This window comes from Amphibalanus amphitrite, unplaced genomic scaffold (genome assembly GCF_019059575.1).
Source record: "Amphibalanus amphitrite isolate SeventyFive unplaced genomic scaffold, NRLGWU_Aamphi_draft 000117F_arrow, whole genome shotgun sequence".
In the NCBI taxonomy this organism is placed as follows: Eukaryota; Metazoa; Arthropoda; class Thecostraca; order Balanomorpha; family Balanidae; genus Amphibalanus; species Amphibalanus amphitrite.
The window spans coordinates 773,264-795,539 of NW_024881612.1; the positions used below are offsets into that span (position 1 = coordinate 773,264).

General features: G+C 49.9%; 1 protein-coding gene across 1 annotated transcript in view; it reads right to left on the reverse strand.

Annotated features, from left to right (window-relative positions):
- LOC122381293 (protein trachealess-like) overlaps positions 1-22,276 on the reverse strand; it is a 45,040-nt gene that overhangs the window by 7,750 nt on the left and 15,014 nt on the right. The window contains exon 3 of the mRNA XM_043365294.1: positions 731-966. Coding sequence (XP_043221229.1) covers positions 731-966 — 236 coding nt within the window. The remainder of the gene's footprint in view (positions 1-730; positions 967-22,276) is intronic.

The following is a 22,276-nucleotide window of genomic DNA, read 5'->3' on the forward strand; positions in this document are numbered from 1 at the left end:
CACCCGGACTGACCCCTCACCCTCAGCTCCACTGCCGGACTGGCCCCTTACCGACCCCACCTGGACTCACCCGGACTTAGCTCCCCCTGCCGGACTGAGCCCCTAACGACCCGACCCGGACCGACCCCTCACCCTCAGATCCCCCTGCCGGACTGACCCCTTAAAGGGACTATCCCACCTTCTAAAATGTTGTTAAAACCAGTTAAATTGTGCCCGACTTTATAGATTGGATGACCAGGAACACGGTTCTGGCATTTATTTTTCATTAAACATCTTAGGCTTCCCATATTCCAAACACAAACTTTCAAATATGTGACGTCACAGCCCAAAATTACCTCCTTCCCCAGGCCACATTACTGTCATAAAGCTGATTCTTTTTACTCTGTTGGCACCACAACAAAGTTCAGACCAAGTTTTAAGCGATTTTTCAACGAACAAACCCATTTAAATCAGAATGACTAAACGAGGTGACGTCACACTAACGGTCGCTCCATGTTGAAGATAGGGCCTTGTACAAGGCCCATTTTCAAATGAAGGGAACGAATTTCTTCAACACCAAGAGGCCGCGGGGGTTGCAACCTAGATAGATAGTGGTTTCTGAACCTCGCCGCAAACTTGGCTATCTCAGCTCAAACCCCATGTTAAAGGTGGGATAGTCCCTTTAACGACCCGACCCGGACTGACCCCTTATCAGCCTCACGGCCGGACTGAAGCCTCAGCTGTTACTGACCTCTCTGCAGGGCGTCGTGCGCCGGCGGGCCGTGCCAGGGCGGGTCGCCGCGCCGACTGAACTCCCCGATCTTCAGACAGCTGAGCGTCAGGCGCACGATGGAGGCCTTGTCCAGCTGCGAGGTGATGGCTGTCGGCAGCGGCAGCAGGCGCGCCAGCTCGTAGAACTCGTGATTCTCTTTGCCGCGCCGAGACCGGGCCGCGTCGCGTGACTTCTCCTTCCGCGTGTCCCTCGGTCTGATGGTAGAATAGGGCGCGTCAAATCACAAATGACACATATGGTATTCCTACACTCTGGATTGTAGCACAGTGTGCATATTACAAATACACCTATCTAAGAATTGATAAAATACCGAAATAAGTATTCGTAGCAGGCCCGACCAACGCATCCATGCACTTCGCACTTCGCAGATCATGGTCAAACCGTTTGGTGCACACTCGGCTCAGGGCCTAGTCAGCAGATATTCTCGGCGTATACAGACGCCATACATGTCTGCATGCACCCAATCATCTTGCACAATGAATTTGCATTATTCATGCACACCGTTAGTGACGGCGCAATCTCGTGCGAGCCTCCGCCACTTCCGGGCGCGGCGCTGCTCGCGGTGGGAGACACCGGCGCGGCGGTGACATGGTTCCTCAGAAACGCGGCCACACGACGACCCAGCGTACGACAATCGCCGGGTCAAGCACAGCCGGAGGCGCAAACAGCTGTCCATAATCAGCTGATGGCGGCAATCAGCTGTCTACAATCCGCTCAGCGCAGTTGAACGGGATGTCGCTTTTGCACGGGACGGCGGCCTCGCTGGCACAGCAGACATCGGAAGATGATTCCGTGGGAGACAAGGAGCATAATATGCAGAAACAAGCTTGTTAAAGGCCAGGTACTTTAGCTAGTTAGTTAAATGGGACATTAGGGCGCGCGAACTGCAATGGTCATTTTGCGCTCATGGTGCTGCAAGTACCTAACTACCTTCCTGGTGTCGTACACAATACATAAGCACAATGTTATGCACTTTGTTATGATAAAGAAGGGAATCTGAAATTTGGGGCTTAAATGACACCTAGGGTTTGATTATTTGAGCAAATAATTCTGTCCTTATATCAACAAATATGCAAATGATGCATCCATTGTTCAGGATCGTAAAACAAACGAAAATACGTCATCGCTTATCTCAACTTAGTACCTATTAGGCATATCAGCATAGTTAAGTACCTTAACTATGCTGATCTACCATTTGATCCATCCACTGAGGAAAAAGCATGACGCTTGGGCCATATCAAACTCATTCTATAGGGTCCACATGGGTCTTGTTTCGACGTTCACGTATAGAGTCACGTTCAGAGCTAATGTAGGTGTGGGGAGGGGGGAAGGGGTGGCAACTGGCAGCACCAAACTGAATTCCGCTGAGCTAGCCTGTGTTTAGGTTTTCAGCAGCATAGGACCAAGGTAACACCAACCACTCTGGAGAGCCTGCTTAAGTACGCATATGTACGTATAGTCATGATGCGACTTTGACTAAATCTAACCACTCGAGGCCTGTTGGCGTTACAGAAGTAAGTTTTGGGTAAGTTCTAAGTAGTAAGTACAGTCGGTCTTAAAAATACCGCGCAACAATGCGGTGCCTATCCATCAAGCCTGACCGAGGAAGGGCCTGCTATTCACCGAACCAATTGACCTGGGACGAGGATGTCAATTGCATCGGTGACTCAACTTAACCCTATTCCTGGCGGGGGGCCTCAGGAGCCCCCCCCCCCTGAGGTTTTTTGGTTATTTCTCCCAAACGCGTTGAGCTAGGAAGCTCAAATTTTCTGACTTTTCCTAAAAGGCTTCTACGCAACATGTCTGAAAATTTTGAGTTGATCTGACCTCAGGTCAGGTCACCAGAGGCGGTTTGGTGACCCTACCTCAGAAAAGTTTGCAATCACGCCAGAGCTAGAGTTTTTGACCGATCAATTTCTTCTCTTCAGGCTTTAGTTAGGGTACCAGTATGTGCAATTTGTTTATCTCGGAATTTTGATATCGGTGACCTAAGGTCAGGTCAGTTTCGCGACCTCCCCATTATAAGTCAATGGGGGAAAAATCAACTCCCTGTTTTTACCACCAAAACGGGTCGGAATGGCCCCATATACCATACATGACTTCATATACGATCAACCTTCACTACCTTGAGGTCTGTTTTGCTGTTGGGCAGCTGTGAGGTCATGTGACGTCATCAAAGGTCACCAAAGGTTCTTGGCCAATAACTCCGTACAGGAACATAATACAGACGCGTGGATGGTCTCATTGTGTTCAGCTCGTCAAGACGCATCGAATGATATACATGATGACCTCGAGGTCACGTGACCTGAGGTCAACCTTTGACCTTGACCTTTCGAGGTCAACATATATATCATTCGATGCGGATTGACGAGAGGATCACGATGATGCCCTTAGTTTGTTCCTATCTTGACTAATTCGAAAGCTATTCGAGAAAAACTCTCTCCATGTCTAGCGCCGCCATTTTGACTTTTTCGACTCCTGTGACGTCATCTTTGACCTGACCTGAAAATGACCTTAGTAAAAATTGTATATCTTGACCGTGCGTATCCGATGCCGTTTACCGTTTGTCGCTGCGATGTGTAATTTTTGAGATCTGAAGGGGGGGCCGAATCGGCCCCCCCCCCCCGCCAGTTTCTTGTCCCGGCGGAGCCCGCCAGGAATAGGGTTAAGCAGTCCTTCCACGGTCGGGCTTGATGGATCCCCCACACTGTTGTCTGTTACGCGGTACTTTAAAGACTGACTATGAAAACGGAGTCTTAACCCTATTCCTGGCGGGCTCCGCCGGGACAAGAAACTGGCGGGGGGGGGGGCCGATTCGGCCCCCCCTGAGATCTCGAGAACGAAGCAAGATAGCGACAAGCGGTAAACGGCATCGGATACGCATGGACAAGGTCTACAATTTTTACTAAGGTCATTTTCAGGTCAGGTCAAAGATGACGTCACAGGGGTCGAAAAAGTCAAAATGGCGGCGCTAGATATGGAGAGAGTTTTTCTCGAATAACTTTCGAATTAGTCAAGATAGGAACAAACTAAGGGCATCATCGTGATCCTCTCGTCAATCCGCATCGAATGATATATATGTTGACCTCGAAAGGTCAAGGTCAAAGGTTGACCTCAGGTCACGTGACCTCGAGGTCATCATGTATATCATTCGATGCGTCTTGACGAGCTGAACACAATGAGACCATCCACGCGTCTGTATCTTGTTCCTGTACGGAGTTATTGGCCAAAAACCTTTGGTGACCTTTGATGACGTCACATGACCTCACGGCTGCCCTACAGCAAAACAGACCTCAAGGTAGTGAAGGTTGATCGTATATGAAGTCATGTATGGTATATGGGGCCATTCCGACCCGTTTTAGTGGTAAAAACAGGGAGTTGATTTTTCCCCCATTGACTTATAATGGGGAGGTCGCGAAATTGACCTGACCTTAGGTCACCGATATCAAAATTCCGAGATATACAAATTGCACATACTGGTACCCTAACTAAAGCCTGAAGAGAAGAAATTGATCGGTCAAAAACTCTAGCTCTGGCGTGATTGCAAACTTTTCTGAGGTAGGGTCACCAAACCGCCTCTGGTGACCTGACCTGAGGTCAGATCAACTCAAAATTTTCAGACATGTTGCGTAGAAGCCTTATAGGAAAATTCAGAAAATTTGAGCTTCCTAGCTCAACGCGTTTGGGAGAAATAACCAAAAAACCTCAGGGGGGCTCCTGAGGCCCCCCCCGCCAGGAATAGGGTTAAGATTTTTTTTTCAAAATCTTGAGATGTCCCTAATGAAGCAACTTCTTTCTTAATTGACTTCAATTTTTTCGCCAGTCTTTAAGTTTCTCAGTGCTTGTGCGAGGATCATATTAAAGCATTTTGACACAGCTTTTACACAGCCGCTCTGTCCAGGCAGAAACCGCTGCAACATCTGTAAGAGTGGTTTCGAAGGACAGTGTACTGTAAAGAATGTTGTGTACTCGTTACAATGCAAGGCATGTATGGAAAATGGTGACATGACGGAGTATGTGGGGGAAACCAAGAGACCCATACGGTTGAGGTTCAATGAGCATTACCGGGATATCGCCAACAGAAAAGAGGACACGCCTATGGGTGACCACTTTACAGAGTGCCATCCTGGCATTGGCCTCACTCCATCCCCCATCGAGGCTAGAATTCTGTATAGGGCCAAAGATCACCCAGATCGAAAGATTGCGGAGTCGATCTTTATCAGGAATCGAAAGCCTGTCCTCAATTCGAACGTGACCTCATGGCCGATCATGTGATGAGCCACATTTGTGACACTCATGAAGATATATATAATGAATATGTATGCGCGTACTCATGAGCTAATATGTGTTTGTGTGTGTGTTTTTGTTCGCATTGTGATTTTGTGATGTTTCACCATGGGGTGTGACATGAATGTTAAAAGAATATTAGCGTTGGCTATTTGACCTTAGGCTATCGTGATATTGATATCAGTAGAGATAGGCAGGTTGATTGCGAATGTTTTTTTTTTTAATAAGCTTTTAACAATGCATGTAAGCAATAGCCTCAAATTATTGGTCGAGGTATTATAAAGTGATATATTTTTGTTGGTTGGATGTGTAACACTTTATTTAATTTTTAGGTCAAACATGGTGTTAGATCTTGAAAACGGTTGAACCTGATTGTACTATTTGCTCGAGAATTTGCGCGCAAAAATATTTGGCGGGAAATATTTTGCAATGAGTTATGCAGTCAAAGATTGGATTTTTATCGTGACATTTTTAGCTTTGTATTCTGATGAAGAGCTGTGCTCGAAATTATTAATAAACAAGTGTTTTGATCTAACTTTTTCAAACTACGAGGGTAAGGTCATTAATCATTAATCAAAATGCTTTCGCCAGTCTTATTTGTTTCTTGAGCACTTGTGACGTTCCTCAATGAAGAGATCATTAGGTACATACTTTATAACATTGAAGCAAAATTACTGCAACAAAAATCAGTGCACTGAAAGTGGAGGCCAAATCAACTAGCAAGTGTTCATACCACTGCCTCAATAAATCAGAAATGATCACGAAGATCTAAGCTGAGACCATTACTCTCTACTCAATAAGCCAGAGTCAATAGACAATTAATAATGGCCAGTATGCTGGCTGACACATAAGTAAATCATTTTAGCGCCCAGTCTTTCCTCTAGTGTTGCACATGAGGCGATTTGTAGATTTAAGGATCGAGATAAAAACAGCTATAGTTTCAGTTAAAAGCACTTCCTTTCGCTGCTCTCTTCCACAAAAGAAGTAATCGTTTGCATAGTCTATCTCCCGATTTTATTTATTGGAGCCATTAGGCAGTGAATTGATTGTACTGTATTGTATTGTATTGGCAGTACACGTTTTCCACTTGCTCGTATGATGTGGTGATTGCCCAGCAATACAACTCCAGCGTGGCAATCTCTTAAACCAACAATATTTTTTAGGATGCGAATTCATGACACTGACATTAAATTGATAACATTAAATCAGCAGCGGTGTGAGAGGTGTGCGTCCGATGCAAGAAGGTGATCAACTGAAACGCAGTATTTAAATTGAGTAACGAGTTACTCAGAGAAGAAGACTGTTATGTTGTCGGCCACACAATTACCGTCGTTCTCATTATTTGTTCGTTGGAGCTTTATTGGGCGTGCCGACAGCTATACCTACATAAGACCATGTTCCTTGCAGCCATGCATAGGCGTAGGAACGTTTTCGAAAGTGGGGGGGCCAGGGTCCCAGAGGTCCAAAACCTAACCTACCCCCAAAGTCCGATTTCTCCTCGGATTTCGGCCACTTTGTTTTCGCAAACATGCTCAGAGGTTTAAAAAAAATCGAGACAAAAAAAAGAAAAAAATTGGTTGAAATTTCAGGGAGTCTCCCGTCCATAAACTCAAACTGATGGACGCGTTCCCCTGTCCTCCGCAGCCGTTGGCACCCATGCAAATTCCAGAGGCATCCAGCAACTTTTTCATTACGAGCAAGCGTGAAACGTGCAAAGCGAGTCTTTTCAATATACCTATAAAAATCAGCATGAACGGCCCAGCTAGGCTCAGCCAGGCCTATAACGTTTTTAAGAGGTTTTATATCAGCGACCACTGCAACTGGGCTGATTGACTATCACTTATCAGAGGCCGGTGTGGGACTTTTAGACGGTCTGGGCCTTCAGAGGCCAGTTTAACCCTCCACGGCCCGGTCCTATAGGTTTTCTACATACGCGCTGGCCGAGGGGGCGGGGGGCGGGTACGACCCCCTCGCCGTTTCGCCCCAGGTGGAGCTAGCGCGTCGCGGTAAAACGAGCGTGTGCGCCGTTACGAGACGCAGAGATCGATACCCGATTTTATGGTCCTAGGTCAACCGGTGACCTCTGACACCGTTCCGTGCTTCTATCCTCAGGATACTGAAATCCTTCTCCTCCACACCGCAACCCCCTCCGGGCTGGACAGGCAACTTTATCTCATGCGGGCTGCTCCCTTGGAGCGGCACCGCTGCTCCCGAGGGAGCGCACCCTGTAGCCGGGTGCAGTGAGTGCCTTGGGGCTGGGTGGCCTGTCCTCTGGACGGGCTCAGCCCCGGCGACTCACTAGGGTGCCTGCCCAGACCAATGTCTCCCCCTATATCCTATCATCCTTCCGGCTCTGAAATGGTCTCATTGGACCGAAAGGGCCTAACCCAACAAAACAAACAAAAACCGGTGACCTCTGAGGTCAGGTCAAGTGCCTCAAGGCACGGTTCCGTTTTTGGTGAATAACTTCGCAAAAAATGGCCGCAGAGCCGCAATTTTGCCAGCATCGTGTTCGCCTCTCTCAGGCGCGTCGAATGATATACTTTTTGTTTGGGTGAGGTAAACTTAGGGTGTTGACCTCGGGTCACGGTCAGGTCGGCGTCCCCAGGTCACGAAATTGGTCGAAGGAGGTCATGTCGCATATCATTCGATTCGGCAGGTCTTCTTGAGTCCATAGGTGGCTTTCCCGACTCGCTAGCTCAATTTGATCGGTACCTAGTTATTGACGAAAAACTAATAAGACCCTTATAGCTTCATAAATGACGTCGCGCAAGGTCAACATTGCAAAAGTGACGCATCGAACCTTGCAAGGAGTGCATGAAATCACGATTCGGTGTGCTTGAGATAGTTGGAGATCGATCGTTCCCGGCGCCAGGAAAAGTTTTCAGTTTATCCCCATTGACTTATACCTAATGGTGAGGTCACGAAAATGACCTGACCTCATATGAACTTTAGGAAAAATCCGAGATATAGTTACATTATACAAGTTGAGAGACTCCTATTGGATACTAGGTCCTCCAAGGTTCATTTCCCTGTGAAATCTCCTCTGGCAGTGAGGGCGTTGCGAAGTTGCGACATCTGAAGACCGTGCAGAGGTTCACTTATGGACCACATGGGTCAGTGACCTGATCTGACCCGAAAATGCGGTTGGTGTCAAAAGATCCCGTTTGATTCAAAGGTCAGGTATGCCGAGCTTCAGCTCTCTATCGCCGGCGTGTTCGGAGCTATCGCGAAAAAAACTATGGAGGGGCGGCACCCGCCCCCCCCCCCGGCCGGCGAGGGTTAAGGCCCTCAGAGACCAGTACAGGGCCTGCAAAGGGCAAGATGAGACCTTAAGATGCCGACTTGGGCCATCAGAGGCTAATGTGGGTCCTTACAGGTCAGCATGGGCCCTTAGAGGTCAGTGTGGGGCCCTAAAAGACCGGCATGGGCCAGCGTTGGACCCCTAGGCCAAGGTGGACCCTCAGAGGCCGATGCGGACCCTTAGAGGCCGGCATCGGGTCTTCAGAATTCAGTGCGGGACCCTCAAAGGCACCTAAAGGCTAGTCTTGGGACCCCAGAGACAGAAATGAGGCCACCAGAGGCCGGTGTGAGGCCCTCAGACGCCGGCTGGGCCCTTGAGGCCGGCTTAGGGGCCCTCAAATGAGGTCAACGTGGGTTCTCAGCGGTCAATGTGGGCGCTTGACCGCCACTGAAGGGCCCTCCGAGATCAGTGTAGGACCCTCAAAGACTGGTTTGGGAGCTGTTAATAGCTAGCGTGGGATTCTCGAGCCTCTTGACAATCGAATAAGGGCCAGAGCCCCATACGCCCATGGGGGCCCATTGGTTGTTTGGGGGGGCCAAATGATATGATGGCCCCCTGATTAGCCTTTGGAGGGGGAAGGGCATGGCCCTGATCCCCCTCTGCGACCGCCACTGCACTGAAAGAGGAAGGGGGAGGGGCAGAAACAGACATTGCTGGCCCCCAGCCTGTTTGAACCGAGGCTGAGGCACGGTCACCCTGGCCCCCAGCTAGTACGCCTTTGACGAACTATGCCGACCCCAAGCAGATAAGGTCAAGCGTTGGTCGTTTGTATACGCATTCTCCTGCACCGTGCTAGTATTGTCTTAGTATTGCCTATACCTTTTTAGTGCTCGCTGTCCCGCGCCTCGTATTCAACAAAATGCTGTCACCAGGACTCACAGTCTTGTCTCTGATATGGTTTCCTTCATTGAGTGAAGGAAATTGCGGTCAATAACGCTGTAGAAACAAAAAGGAATCCTCATTAAAGGGCAAGCTGAATAGTTGTCAAGTTACCGGGTGGTAGGTTAGGTACAGACAGACACTTAAGTCAGCAAAAAGTGGGGGGGCCAGTTAACATTGCTGGCCCCCCCACCTCCGAAAGTGGGGGGCCATGGCCCCCCCGGCCCCCCCTGTTCCTACGCCTATGCAGCCATGTCATCGTTCTCAAATCTGCGCGTGACTGATGCATACCAATCAAATCAAACACAAGTCATATATGATTAGGTAAAACCAAGCCTTTATAATTCAGCACCATGCTATCAAACATTTCATGGACATAATAATTACCACTTGCGAGTACTTGCATTAGAAAATCTTACAATACTGGCATAACATAAATCCACCCATCCCTCAAAGCTGAAGTTACCAATAATTTGCCATCCAATCTACCAGATGCCATAAATCCTTTCCAATTATTTACTCAAAGAAATGATTGAGAGTGGTCCATTGTGGACCGATGAAGGCTCTGCGAAAGCCGCATCAGCGGTGTGTGCCGACTGGGCACCGATGTCCGGCCAGCGCCCCCGGCGCGCACTCATTACTCAACGTGGCATGAATCAAAACTGGCGGCGAATTAAGTGCGCCATCGATCACGGCGCAGCAGCGGCGCTGACGAATGTGGCGCGAAATAATGGCGCGACCGGCCGCCGGTGTGCTGCGGAGGACGGTCCCGACAGACTGCACAACACACAACGACTGTAGTGACGGGAAGGGACATGTGTGCAACAGTTGATCCACTAGGCACACCTAAGAGATAAAAGCATGTAATGACTGAACTCAAACAATAAAATAGCAGGTCTCAAGCATAGTCTGAGAGGACCTTGAGCTAGAGGAAACCTTCTATAGCTATAGTTGAACACCATTCAGCACAAAATTCGTCATTGTGTCCGAACATGACAATTTTTACACGAAATGCAAATTATTTTCGTTTGCTTATATGATATACATTATCATTCATAAAACATCAGATTGCATACTCTGCACTGGTTCGATAGCCACTCAGTGCCTGAGCGGTGCGCGTTTACCATGTGTTAAATACAGTGCCATTTGTAGCGCCAGTGCCCGAGCTCGTAGATCACGTGCATTTAATACCGTCATGAGTCAAAATCGGCCGGTAATGGCCGATTATCTCGGTCATCTACAGCGCTGCAGTCGTTCGATATCGATTATAACTCACAACTGCCATCACGCTATCACCCGGTGGGGTCGGGTTACCAGTTCGCCGAGCCCGGTACAGTCCAGCCGGCCGGCCGGCGGGGTCCGGTACAGTCCAGCCGGCCGGCCGCTGGGGTCCGGTGGAGTCCAGCCGGGGGTCCGGTGGAGTGCGGTGGGGTCCGGTAGAGGAAGGTGGGGTTCGATGGGACCGGTGAGGTCCCGATAGCAGTACGTTGGGATCCGGTCAGCAGTTACTTTTGTGCAGTTTTTGTCATGTTATATATGAAAGAATCACGGGGTGACGGGAGCCTCCTATACCGAGCGCCGGAGTGACTCGAACCGGGCTCTCGTCACAGACAGGGAGATGTTCTAATCAACTACGAGACGGACATAATATATTGCGTTATTTGCCAAGTCTTTGATGCGAGAGCTGTTGTTTTTGCGACATGTAGGTGTCGTTCTTTCATTTTTGCTGTCTAGAAAGCGAAGTACCTATTTTATATGGACATAAATGTTGACATAACCATTTATGAAAAGCAAACACGGGTCAATTGCTTGAGTGCGGCCATCTCTCAGCCATGCCATGTCCTGCAATTTGCTCCATCGGTGCCGAAACGACCGCGGACATGCTTTAAATTGCCTATGCGTTAGCGCCCGGCTGCAACCCCCTCATTAGCGCTAAGAGATGTCGGACCCACTGGCGTTGACGAAACCGTTACAGCGGTGAACAGCGAGCACCGGCCGATCAGAGCCGATATATGTTACGCCCGAGAGCGACAGACAGTCGACCGGCCCAAAGGAAACGACTTCAGCAGACCGGTGCTGCATGAGTTACTCTTCAGATCGGTGTTAGATACGCCCGATATTAATGATGATTTGACGCAAGATATATCTAATGTGACTGCCGTCTATCTCATTAGGCGAAATTACTGCCTTCTTCAAGCAATATTCCAGACGAAATAAAACACTTCGGCACCCTCCCCCGACAGGCGCCAGTGATTGCTTTCAGATCGTAATTTGCAATTAGAGACGCAATCTTGACCTGAATCGAAGGTAACATATAAGCGCTACACACACGCATTACTCTAAAGCACCTTTTAATACATGACCTGTCAAACTCACTATGCGGCATCTGAATCATAAATGGACGCACTGCTTTGTTCATTTCACCACCTACATACATGCAACGATTAGTGCGTGATATTTGCGAGTTCGCCAGAATGAAACTTGAAAAAGAAAAGGATCAGCGCTACGACTAGACGATGTGCTTTTCAATCGATCCTTGGACAATAAGCTTATCGCACAATCATTTGTATCCGACATGTATATGTCTACGCCGATGCCTAGCCCCGAATGCTGTTGAGTTTCGATGTGAGAACACTGATCTATGAGAGAAAGAGCATGACTTGGTTTGGCGTAGGGAGCATCTGAACATTTTGTTTGAAACATAATTTTCACAAAAAGCTTTGCATGATTATTACTAAAACCTTAAAAAGTAAGAAGCAACCATGAATGTGTCGTTTATTAATGTTGTTACCCGTAGTGTTGTTTCAATGCAATGTTATTTTATTCCATATAAGTAAGCGACCCTTAATCTTGTACGAGATCTTCACAGCTGGTGTCCATTTTTGTGTGCTGGGATTTCACTGTTCGGTGGCCGGGCTGTGGAAGGGTCCGCCGTTTTTACACCGCCGTTGAGTAGCTGGAGCGTTTTTACGGCGAACCTAAGCCGCGCGATCCAGCGCTGTCGCTCCGTCGTCAGTAGCGCTGGGCGGCGCGGGGTCGGAGGCAATTCGTAACGCCCGTCTAGTGCGTACGGGGATCACCAGAAGAGAATACAGGTCAACAGGGGATGTACAGGAGCCGGGGGCCAACAGAAGACGTAAAGGAGTCGAGGGTCAACGGAAGGCGTTAAGAACCGCGGACTATACAGGAGTTCATGAGAAGTGCTTCATTTCTGTACATAAGCGACCACGCCGGTACTGGCCGAGGTCCTCTTTTGGTCGGCAATGCAGTCTCCACCCGGGCGCGGCACGCGGCGCCTACAATGCTGGAGACGTCAGCGCGGCACATAAAGGCACCACCAGTGCCAGAAGCTGCGGTGGGGCAGTGGCAGCCACCAACTCCGGCGGTAAAGTTCCATGGAATGTAACCAACTGCCGTGTGGCCTAATAAGGCAGCTCCTTTAGAAGCAGTGCTGGGGATTTCTGACATCAATTCATTGTCTACATTTTTATAGCCTTACGAAGACCTTAAACCAAGCAGAAGTGATGGCAAGGTTAATTAGAAAGGTAAGATATTGCGTTTTTCACACGTTCGTACTCGGCGACACGTAGATGTTGCCAGTTACTCACGCCCATGAACTACAGCAGTGTCGGGGTTAAATCAGACGAATGGACCTGTGGACTGGGTCGGCACGGGCTGCCAGGCATCCCATGGAGCGTTCCCAGCGAACCGGCGGGGCATTTCACCATGGCCACCGGCTGAGCGGTTTGATCTGATTTGATCTGGGCTGTGCGCTACGTGCTTGGATCCTCTTGGACCACTAACAACCGTGAAGTTTTCTTAAAACAGATAATGTTATTAGCATGTCATGTGTTGCAGTGAAAAAAAAAACTTTGGTAATGGTCTCCCGTGATCGTTACCACTGAACAGCGAATATGAAAATTAATTACGAGTCACGCGGCTGATACGCTACCTTGCCAAAGCCTTTTCCTTCATTTAAAACGACGATTCGGTACAGGGTTATGTTAGTAGGCTCGGCTGGGCGGGTCTGAGGGGAGGGGAGCGATTCTAACCGACAGCCGGCGCACCGCGAGAGAGCCGGCAGACGCTCACCAGCCGATTCATCGCACCATTGCGCACCAGAAAGTAGAGGGCGGAGCTCTAACAGAGTGCTTATGCCCGCCATAAATAACCGATACTTCAATCTGGAGCCATTGAGTCGAAGACAGCCGATCGGCACCGCCATAAACACCGCTCCCCAGCTGAGCAGTTGACTCAATCATTCCAATGAGCCAACTAATTGGTGCTCCCCCGCGATTTATCGGCCAACAGCCGTCCGATCATCCACAGACATATATTCTAATCCAGTTTGGCTGCCTCCTAAATTGTCGGCCGCCTGAGGATCGCTGCCCATCAGAGAGTGGGGGCCACTCATCATCACTAACTAGATGGCCGCCGTTCGTCCTATTTTCGGTGCACATTGCACACATATAATGGGATTTCCAGCAATTAGCGGGTGCCAGGACGGCGCCGGTCACCTCTGGGCTCAGTGGAGGCAGCTGGAGCGGGCCGCGGCCGATCCTATCGTTCTTGACTGACGGGCGCCGCTGACCTGCCAGAGCGGCGCGCGCGAGCGACTACCGTTCTCCGGTACACTCGGCTCCTATTACCGAACGTGACCGGCCAACGCCGATATGGTAATGCGATGGTCCCGATAATGGATGGGAGGGGCGCCGAGTAGCGCTAACTGGCACTTTAAGAAAACATCACACCAATACGGCGTCAAATTACGACAAACAGCTGTCGAACACAGACCAATCCGGACTCATAATTATATAACATATATTCAATATTTATGGTCTATTCAACTGAGCCATACCTATGCCATCATATGGCAGCAGTTGTATTCATTACAAAACCAAATTCTGCTTCTTTAATGATGTTTTACATTCCACTTCTTTTCTTCAAATCAACATCTTGTTTCTTGCGCTTATCTTTATTACAATAAACTGGCTGGTATGTAAAGAAACAAGCCATGGAAAATGTGATAATTCGGCTATGTTTAGAACATTTTGATAGTCCTGCAAGTTCGGCCACTGGTCCCTTGTTCTTGATCGACAGCCCCCGGTAACTGCAGTCATCCCCACTGCGCAGTCTCGGAGCAGTGTCAGTGGTGGCGCCTCGTGAAACCGCTGTGTCGGGGCGGACGGGATCGGTGCCAGTGCCCGGTGAGATTTGGACGATCCTGGATACTCGCCAGTCGCCAGTTTCGACCGAAAACCGTGCATAACACCATATCCCTGCGGCGTGCCCTTAATCATACCGCGCCTGTCGACTCGTGAACCGCTAGAAAGAATCCCGGCAATGGTCACCCGCCAGGCAAGGCTCAAATTGGGCCAATTATCGCATATGAGGGAGAAGCCTGCCTCATATTTACACTCATGAGATGAGTGGTTAATTTATTCAATACATGACCACCCATCAGGATCGGGCGTCTTCTGCAAGCCAGCGGCTAATTCACCCCGGAGCAATGCGCTGGTAATACTAGGTTGTTAGACTTTCCTTCGTCGATCTCACGCATAGCGTAGCCCCTGGCCACTGTGAAGTCCCTAGAGAAGCGGCGACTCCAGCGTTCCATGATTCTGCGTGAGCTGCGTGTGTGGAAACTGCAGAACACCGCGGAGGAACATTACGCTCATGGAGCGGCCAAATGTAATGCACGCCGTCGTAAATTAGGCCAGGAACGTGTGTTATGCGGCCTGTGGTAATGGAAATTAGGAGTTATAAACCGAGATAGCCTCACACCATGCGGTGCCCATGATCGTCGGCTCGTTTGCCTTTAACCCTCGCCGGCCGAGGGGGGGGGGCGGGTGCCGCCCCCCCATAGGGTTTTTTTGAGATAGCTCCGAACACGCTGGCGATAGAGAGCTGAAACTTGGCATACCTGACCTTTGATCCAAGCCGCATCTTTTGACACCAACCGCATTTTTGGGTCAGGTCAGGTCACTGACCTATGACGTCATAAGTGAACCTCTGCACGGTCTTCAGATGTCGCAACTTCGCAACGCCCTCACTGCCAGAGGAGATGTCACAGGGAAATGAAACTTGCAGGATCTAGTATCCATTATGAGTCTCACAACTTGTATATCTCGGATTTTTCCTAAAGGTCATATGAGGTCAGGTCATTTTCGTGACCTCACCATTATAAGTTAATGGGGAAAAATTCAAACTGCTATTCTGGCGCCGGGAACGATCTCCAACTATCTCAAGCACACAGAATCGTGATTTGATGCACTCCTCGCAAGGTTAGATGCGTCACTTTTGCAATGTTGACCTTGCGTGACGTCATTTATGACGTCATCAAGGTCATATTAGTTTTTCGTCAATAACTCTTGATCAAATTGAGCTAGCGAGTCGAGAAGGCCACCAATGGACTCAGGAAGACCTGCCGAATCGAATGATATGCGACATGACCCCTTTCGACCAACTTCGTGACCTGGGGGTGCTGACCTGACCTTGACCTGAGGTCAACACCCCAAGTTGACCTGACCCGGACAAAAAGTATATCATTCGACGCGCCTGAGCGAGGTGAACACGATGCTGCCAAAATCGCGGCTCTGCGGCCGTTTTTTGCGAAGTTATTCACCAAAAACTGAACCGTACCCTGGGGCACTTGACCTGACCTCAGAGGTCACCGGTTGACCTAGGATCTTAAAATCGGGTACCAATCTCTGCGTCTCGTAACGGCGCACACGCTCGTTTTTTCCGCGACGCGCTAGCTCCACCAGGGGCGAAACGGCGAGGGGGGGGGGTCGTACCCGCCCCCCCCCCCTCGGCCGGCGCGTATGTAGAAAACCAATAGGTCCGGCGAGGGTTAAACAGCCTGTTGGCGGCGTGGTTTTACGACGCACTGCCGGCCGTGCACCGGGACCGGGCTGGGCCACAGACCCAAACATGGAGAGCACGTGGACGGGTTGGTGCTGCAGGAGAAACCGCACTTCTAGGCTTGTAGGGACTTTTCTCCCTTGGTAATTACCCCTCCCCCAAATAACTATCCCTACGCTGCTGAATTAACTATCCAAAGCTAAAAATAACAATATTTTATTGAGATCAGTTTTACAAGCTTCCCAGTCGTCTCGTAATGTGCATTTACATCTAATGCTTCTGATTGTAGCAATTCGTTTTCCGTGTCTTCTACCCGTGCCCAATTATCAGATGATGTCCCACATTTTGTTTCAATGTGTCGTAAGTACGTATCTGGAATGTTGTACGGGACCATTTTTCAGTCATGCATACCCCGAGTTACCGAGTGGTTACGGAGCCCATAGATATTTGAGCCGTGAGCGGTGCCTCAGTTACATCGCACCTAACGACAGACGCCATGATGAACGGATGCCATTCCACCGCCATAATGGCATCGCGATCAGCCTCTAATGAGAACAATAACTCTGGCTGATGTGTTTGTTATGTTAATGAATTTGCCGACACTTCTGGTGTTAATTACCGAGTGTGAAGCGCTATCCGCCCGGTCGGCCGGTCAGCCGCCGCGGTCCGCTCCGGTTCTACACAAACGGTCTCTCTTGGGGACTCCTCGTACTCCCCTCAGGACCCTGCATTGTCCAAGGGAAGCTGGCGTGAGGAGGCACGACAAATTCGGCAGACAGGTCGCCAAAACAAACCATGACTTCAACTAGGTCACTCTAATACAAACTAATGAGTGCTGTCATCACCGGGGCCATATTTTTAATTAATATTTTCGGGTGATTTATTATGGCATGTGTTCAACCATGGGACTGATTATAAATGCAAACAAGAATGAAAGGATATGTTTAACATGGATGAAGATGAAATATCGACTTGATGTTCTAAGCATAGTGTCCAACTAGGGTTACCCGCGTGCTCCGCAACGCGAAGAAGGGTTATTTGTGACCCGTGGGTATTGGGTTGGTCTGTGTCGATTTGGTTGGTATCCATTTCGTTCGATTGCTTTTTGACGGCAAAACATTTTGTAGTGAAACAAAAAAGATACATCGCATCGAGGTGCCCGTGTCGTATTATCATGCGTTCTACTTTAGAATGATTCGAAAACTGGCGTGAAGTCTTTTGAGGGCCATCGATGAATTTCGCTAAAAATGACAATGTAATGGTTTGGAACATTTACATTTTTAAGGATACTGTTGCTAATCATGCAAAAATGAAGAGTGAATATTGGACAGAATTGAATGCTCTATCCAATGGTACCATATTCAATTGCCAAAGGTATCAGGTTATGCAGCAAACCCCGTGTGATTAATAAAGTGGCACAAAATTGACAAACACCATTTTCTCCTGTGATTTGCACCACCTTGATTTGGATCAATCAGCTTTTCACAATTTTTATATGAGAGGCCGTACCTTTCTCTTGCAAATAGGCGTTGATTCAACTCGCTCCATTTAATGTTCACCTAAAAATAAAATTAATTCCAAAATCCCTCAAAAAACGCAATTTTTCAAATAAAAGTGCCCTCTCCGGTGCACGTGGCGCGTGCTATCCTCTGCATTGCACACCATTCAATAGCCCGTTCAATTCTGTACACGATGCTGTTTTCCCCGTGCCGGTCGGACCCCTGGTCACCAAGATATTGCACAGGAACTGGACCCGTGTCGGTCAAAATTAGCCGTTTTCGCCCGATTTCGCACGCCGATTTATACATGTAAAGTCTATGACGCAAATTTGCACTTTTTGTGCACGCGCCACGCGCTCCCTATCGACCCGATCGAGCCCAGACCCCTCAAAGGCACGTCGCGCATCCTTGATCTATAAGTTGTGCAAATTTCACCGGGCTAGGTGCAACGGTCTGGCCTGTAGTCCACGCAAAGCAGCACCAAGTCGGGACCTCGGTAACGGACAGACGCACCCTCCTCAAATAGTAATATAGATGTTTTGATTTCATAAGCTGCCAATCGCCATTCCCCTGCCGTCGGGTTCAGAGAGAACTTCGATTAGCTCTTATCTGGCTCGATGCACAGGAGCAGGTAGATGTAAGAAACCATCGTGCTTGATTCACAACCAGTCACTTGGAAAACACAACTGTAAAACGTGCAACAATAGGACGATCCTGGCATGATCAGAGCATCGATTAAGAAATGCCTCGGATGGAGTCTTAATTATTGCAGGAGTGGCGCTATGAAAGTAGACAAGTAAAAAAGCAAGCATCAGGCAAATCGGTTGTTTGTTGTGGCCTAGAGTAATGAAAGAGTCGGCCAAGTCTAAATAAAACTAATAAGCAGATGCCTCCATAAAGCCCACAGCTCAAGACTCGAGTTGGAACACTGCGACGGACAGGCGCCTCTCGATGATCTCCGTCAGGGGAGTCCCGCTAGCATCAGTACAAACGGTCTCCCGAGCCGTGACTGACAATGCTCCCCAGGATTCTATATTGGCTCCAAAGGCGTCACCGAGCCCTACCCACCCCACCACGGCGCACAGGACACGCTTTTGCAGCGCGCGGACACCGGAGTCGGCGGCGCCACGTCACCGATCATTGCAGTCGGCCAGTCATCGGCTGCTGCATATTCATGGTGCCGTGCGCGGCGGTTGATAAATGCCGTGACCTGTGACCGGACGGAGGGGAGGGGAGGGGAGGGGAGCGGCCGGACCGCCTGTGCCGCTCACACCCGGCCGTCACGAGCGGCCGGCGGCTGCGGCTGCTGGCGGGACACGCAGCGGGAGCTGACGGGAGGGGGGGGGGCTAGCGCACAGTAGGAGCCGCCGGGGACTGACGCACCACGCTGCAATCGGAACTAGCGCGGTGAAATTGCTCACCAAACGACAAAATAAAGTCCTTTCTGTCGCCTCTAACAATGTCATTTCCGAACAGGGGCTAATGGTGTCGCAAATTAGAGCAGTAAATAATTTGAAGTGTTACATTTAGAAAGTGTCATTTAAAGCATGCATGTGCATCACACATGCTAGTTTTACATGGCAAGCTTGAAGATATCTATGGTTTGTGATATTTCTACCGTGTCAATTATACAAAGTTTCGAATCATTATTCAATGCAAGTTTCATTTCAAAAGTGTTCTCTTTCAGTTGTGTATTTTGCAAAATAAAAAGTGTTGGCCTTGCCAAGTGTGGCATACTCGTATGTATATTGACGGTGGCTACGAAAAAAAATTGCAAATCCTGGGACAAAGCAGATATGCTCATCATAGCTGACGCATCTGCTTCCGCCTGTGATCTTCTTGGCGAAACTCTATTTCCAATGAATACATACCACCCAGGGCACTAAAGATACCACCGAAACATGATACCAGAACAGCCATTCAGCGATGGTATCCGCTCCCATCGGACAGAACCACTCGGATTGATGCATCGCAGCGGTCTCATCGGGCGTGGACCGTATTTGCTCTATCGTTTCGTTCATTAAACCAGAGGCGTTGGCAAAAACTCTCTGCTGCTGCGCCACCTGCTCGGTAGTCTCTGGGCCGAGACCAGACGAGCTGCTCTGGTATTGTTGTCCGGTGTTCGCTGTTTTTACCGACGCCCTCCGACAGAGATAAAAACCGCTGTCGGTCCGCCGGGGTAACACGAGGAGACCGGGAGTGGGTAGCGGCGGGACCGTCTGGTCTGGTGTGGTCTGGTCTGGTCGCTGGTCCTTTGTCGCGGTCACGGATCATGACCGTAATCACGGCACAGGACCTTGCTGACTTGTTCACAGGACCACCAATGGTTCTGACCGGACAGGAATAAATCTGGACATACCTATTCATACCTGACTTGAGCTGACCAGACAAGACCAGACCAGAAAAGACCTAATCTGGCTAGACCAAACCAGACCAGACCAAATCACGCCTAACCACACCCCACCAGACCAGACCGTTCCCAGCCGCCGCGTTGCACTGTTTCAAATCCTGCTTCCCGCTGTCGATAATACCCCGCTGTGAAACTCATTGTAACTGCCCGAGACAGTGGGGTGTTAATTACAGACGTGGGTGTGCCCAGCTAGTGTAATGAGGCCCACTCCGTACGGCGACTGTGTTTGTAGTGCCCGGTTTCTAATGGTGTGTCCGGAACTTCCAATCAATGGCCATTTGTAGCAGATCCAAGTAAAAAGTGCCGCGATTAAACTACTTTCCATGGACGTAATACACAGCTTCAGAAAACAAATAATTGGGCAAACAAATAATCAGGCAAGCATGCTTCGCCCGAAAATAAGCATTCCAAATGTTGTAAAATGACCAATGCCAATTTAGTTACATCTCAAGCGTCGGCTTTTGCATGCATGACCTTAGTATTTCAGGCAATGCTGCAAAAACGTGTACGTGCATGCAATAAACAATTTTAATTACCAACTCTTCATCCCTGTGAGTCTTAATGAACTTAAGTGAATCCAACGCAAGCACATCATCTTCTAACTAAGTGGACCTGTCACTTTTGTCAGCCTGGAGCGTTTGCTTTAGTTCAGCTACAAGTGGTCTTGCATGCTATTTGGACATGAGTTCCACATCTCATTCTGCAGCCACCACGCAGCTACTTCTAAATCAGTGACCCGCTGAATAAGCCATAATTGGTGGACGGATGCATTCCGCGCGGGGCCGGCGGCTGAGCTCTCTCCCCCTCCCCTCCCTCGGCTGTGTGTTCGCCGCTGAGTCACGGTCTACCACCGGGGTGGCCGCTGCAGCCCGCTACACCCGAGCGGCCACCGCCGCCGGGCGCTCACGGCTCACACGGCCCGTGGTGACACCGGGCGCTCCTAAAGCACTCCGACAGACCGGCCAATGGGCACCGTGCGTGAGCAGCAGGCCACCAATCAGCGGCGGCGTCAGCTGACAGCGATCAGACGCGCTGTCCGGCCGCTACCGACGAGCTATGGTATGGCTCTCCCGTGACGGCGGAGTGGTATGGCTCTCCTGTGAGGGTCAGCTGCAGTGGGGTGGGACTGGAGAGCAGCCTACTCCGCGGACCCTCCGACCCGGGCCCCGGCCTGCAGAGGTCATGGGTCACCAGTCTGGATGGCTATCGGCCGTCTGTCCGCCGCGGACTGACAGACTGACGGACAGTCAACTGACTCTGACGGTCACTCAGACCAGGCGACAGCACTCGTCCATCTCGGCTCTCCTGACCAGCCGGCATCTAGATAGGGCGCGAGAGGTGGCTATCTTGCAGCGTTAGCCCTCGACAGCCCTCTGCACGGCCTCGACGGCCGTTCCAGGTCAAAGTTGAAAAGCTCGGGTAGACTAACCGCTCCCCGCTGGCCTGAATTAGTGTGTAGTGTACCGAGATCGTTCCATACACGAAGATGCGAACGGATAGCATATGCATATATGGCAGTTGAATTTAGCCAGCTCAGATCCAAACTGCTGACTGCTCCCGGTTCCCATGGTTCTAGTAGCACACAGTGCATGCACAGTACACAATGCATGGCAAGAGGCGACATTTGTTGAATCGCCGTCGTCGCTCCGTGCCATACTCCCCCACGGACTCTGATGCACGATTCCGATAGGGTCGACCAGGCCGGCTGACGGATGTTCCCAGTCGTGCCGCTAACGTGCCGACCCGGTCCTCTGCCGTCCCCGCAGCCTCTCGATGGCTCACAGCGCGCCCCAAGCCGAGAGGCGCCCTCCTCCGTGCACACTGCACAGTCTCCCGGAGCACACTGCACAGTCTCCCGAGAGGCGCCCTCTCCCTCGCACACTGCACAGTCTCCCGAGAGGTGCCCTCCCCCGTGCACACTGCACAGTGCGCAGTCTCCCGGAGTCTCAGCAGTGTGTCTAAGAGCTATGCTACGCCCCCGTGGACTGTGTATCTACGAGATGCACCCGCGTTCCTCAGTGTGAGGTGCAATGTGAGTCGGCAGGTCGGCTGCACGGCATGGAGGAGAACGATTTGACTATCCTGATGATGGAAACGACGGAACGGAGGATTTGATCATGTGGAAAAGGCACGATGTCTATCAGACTTATTCATGCTCAATTTTTCATTAAATCGGTTTATAGTCGAATAAGTCTTTGAGGTATGCATTGCATTTACATACGCATAAGCCAAAGAGTACTTATGCTTTGTGATGTAGGTAC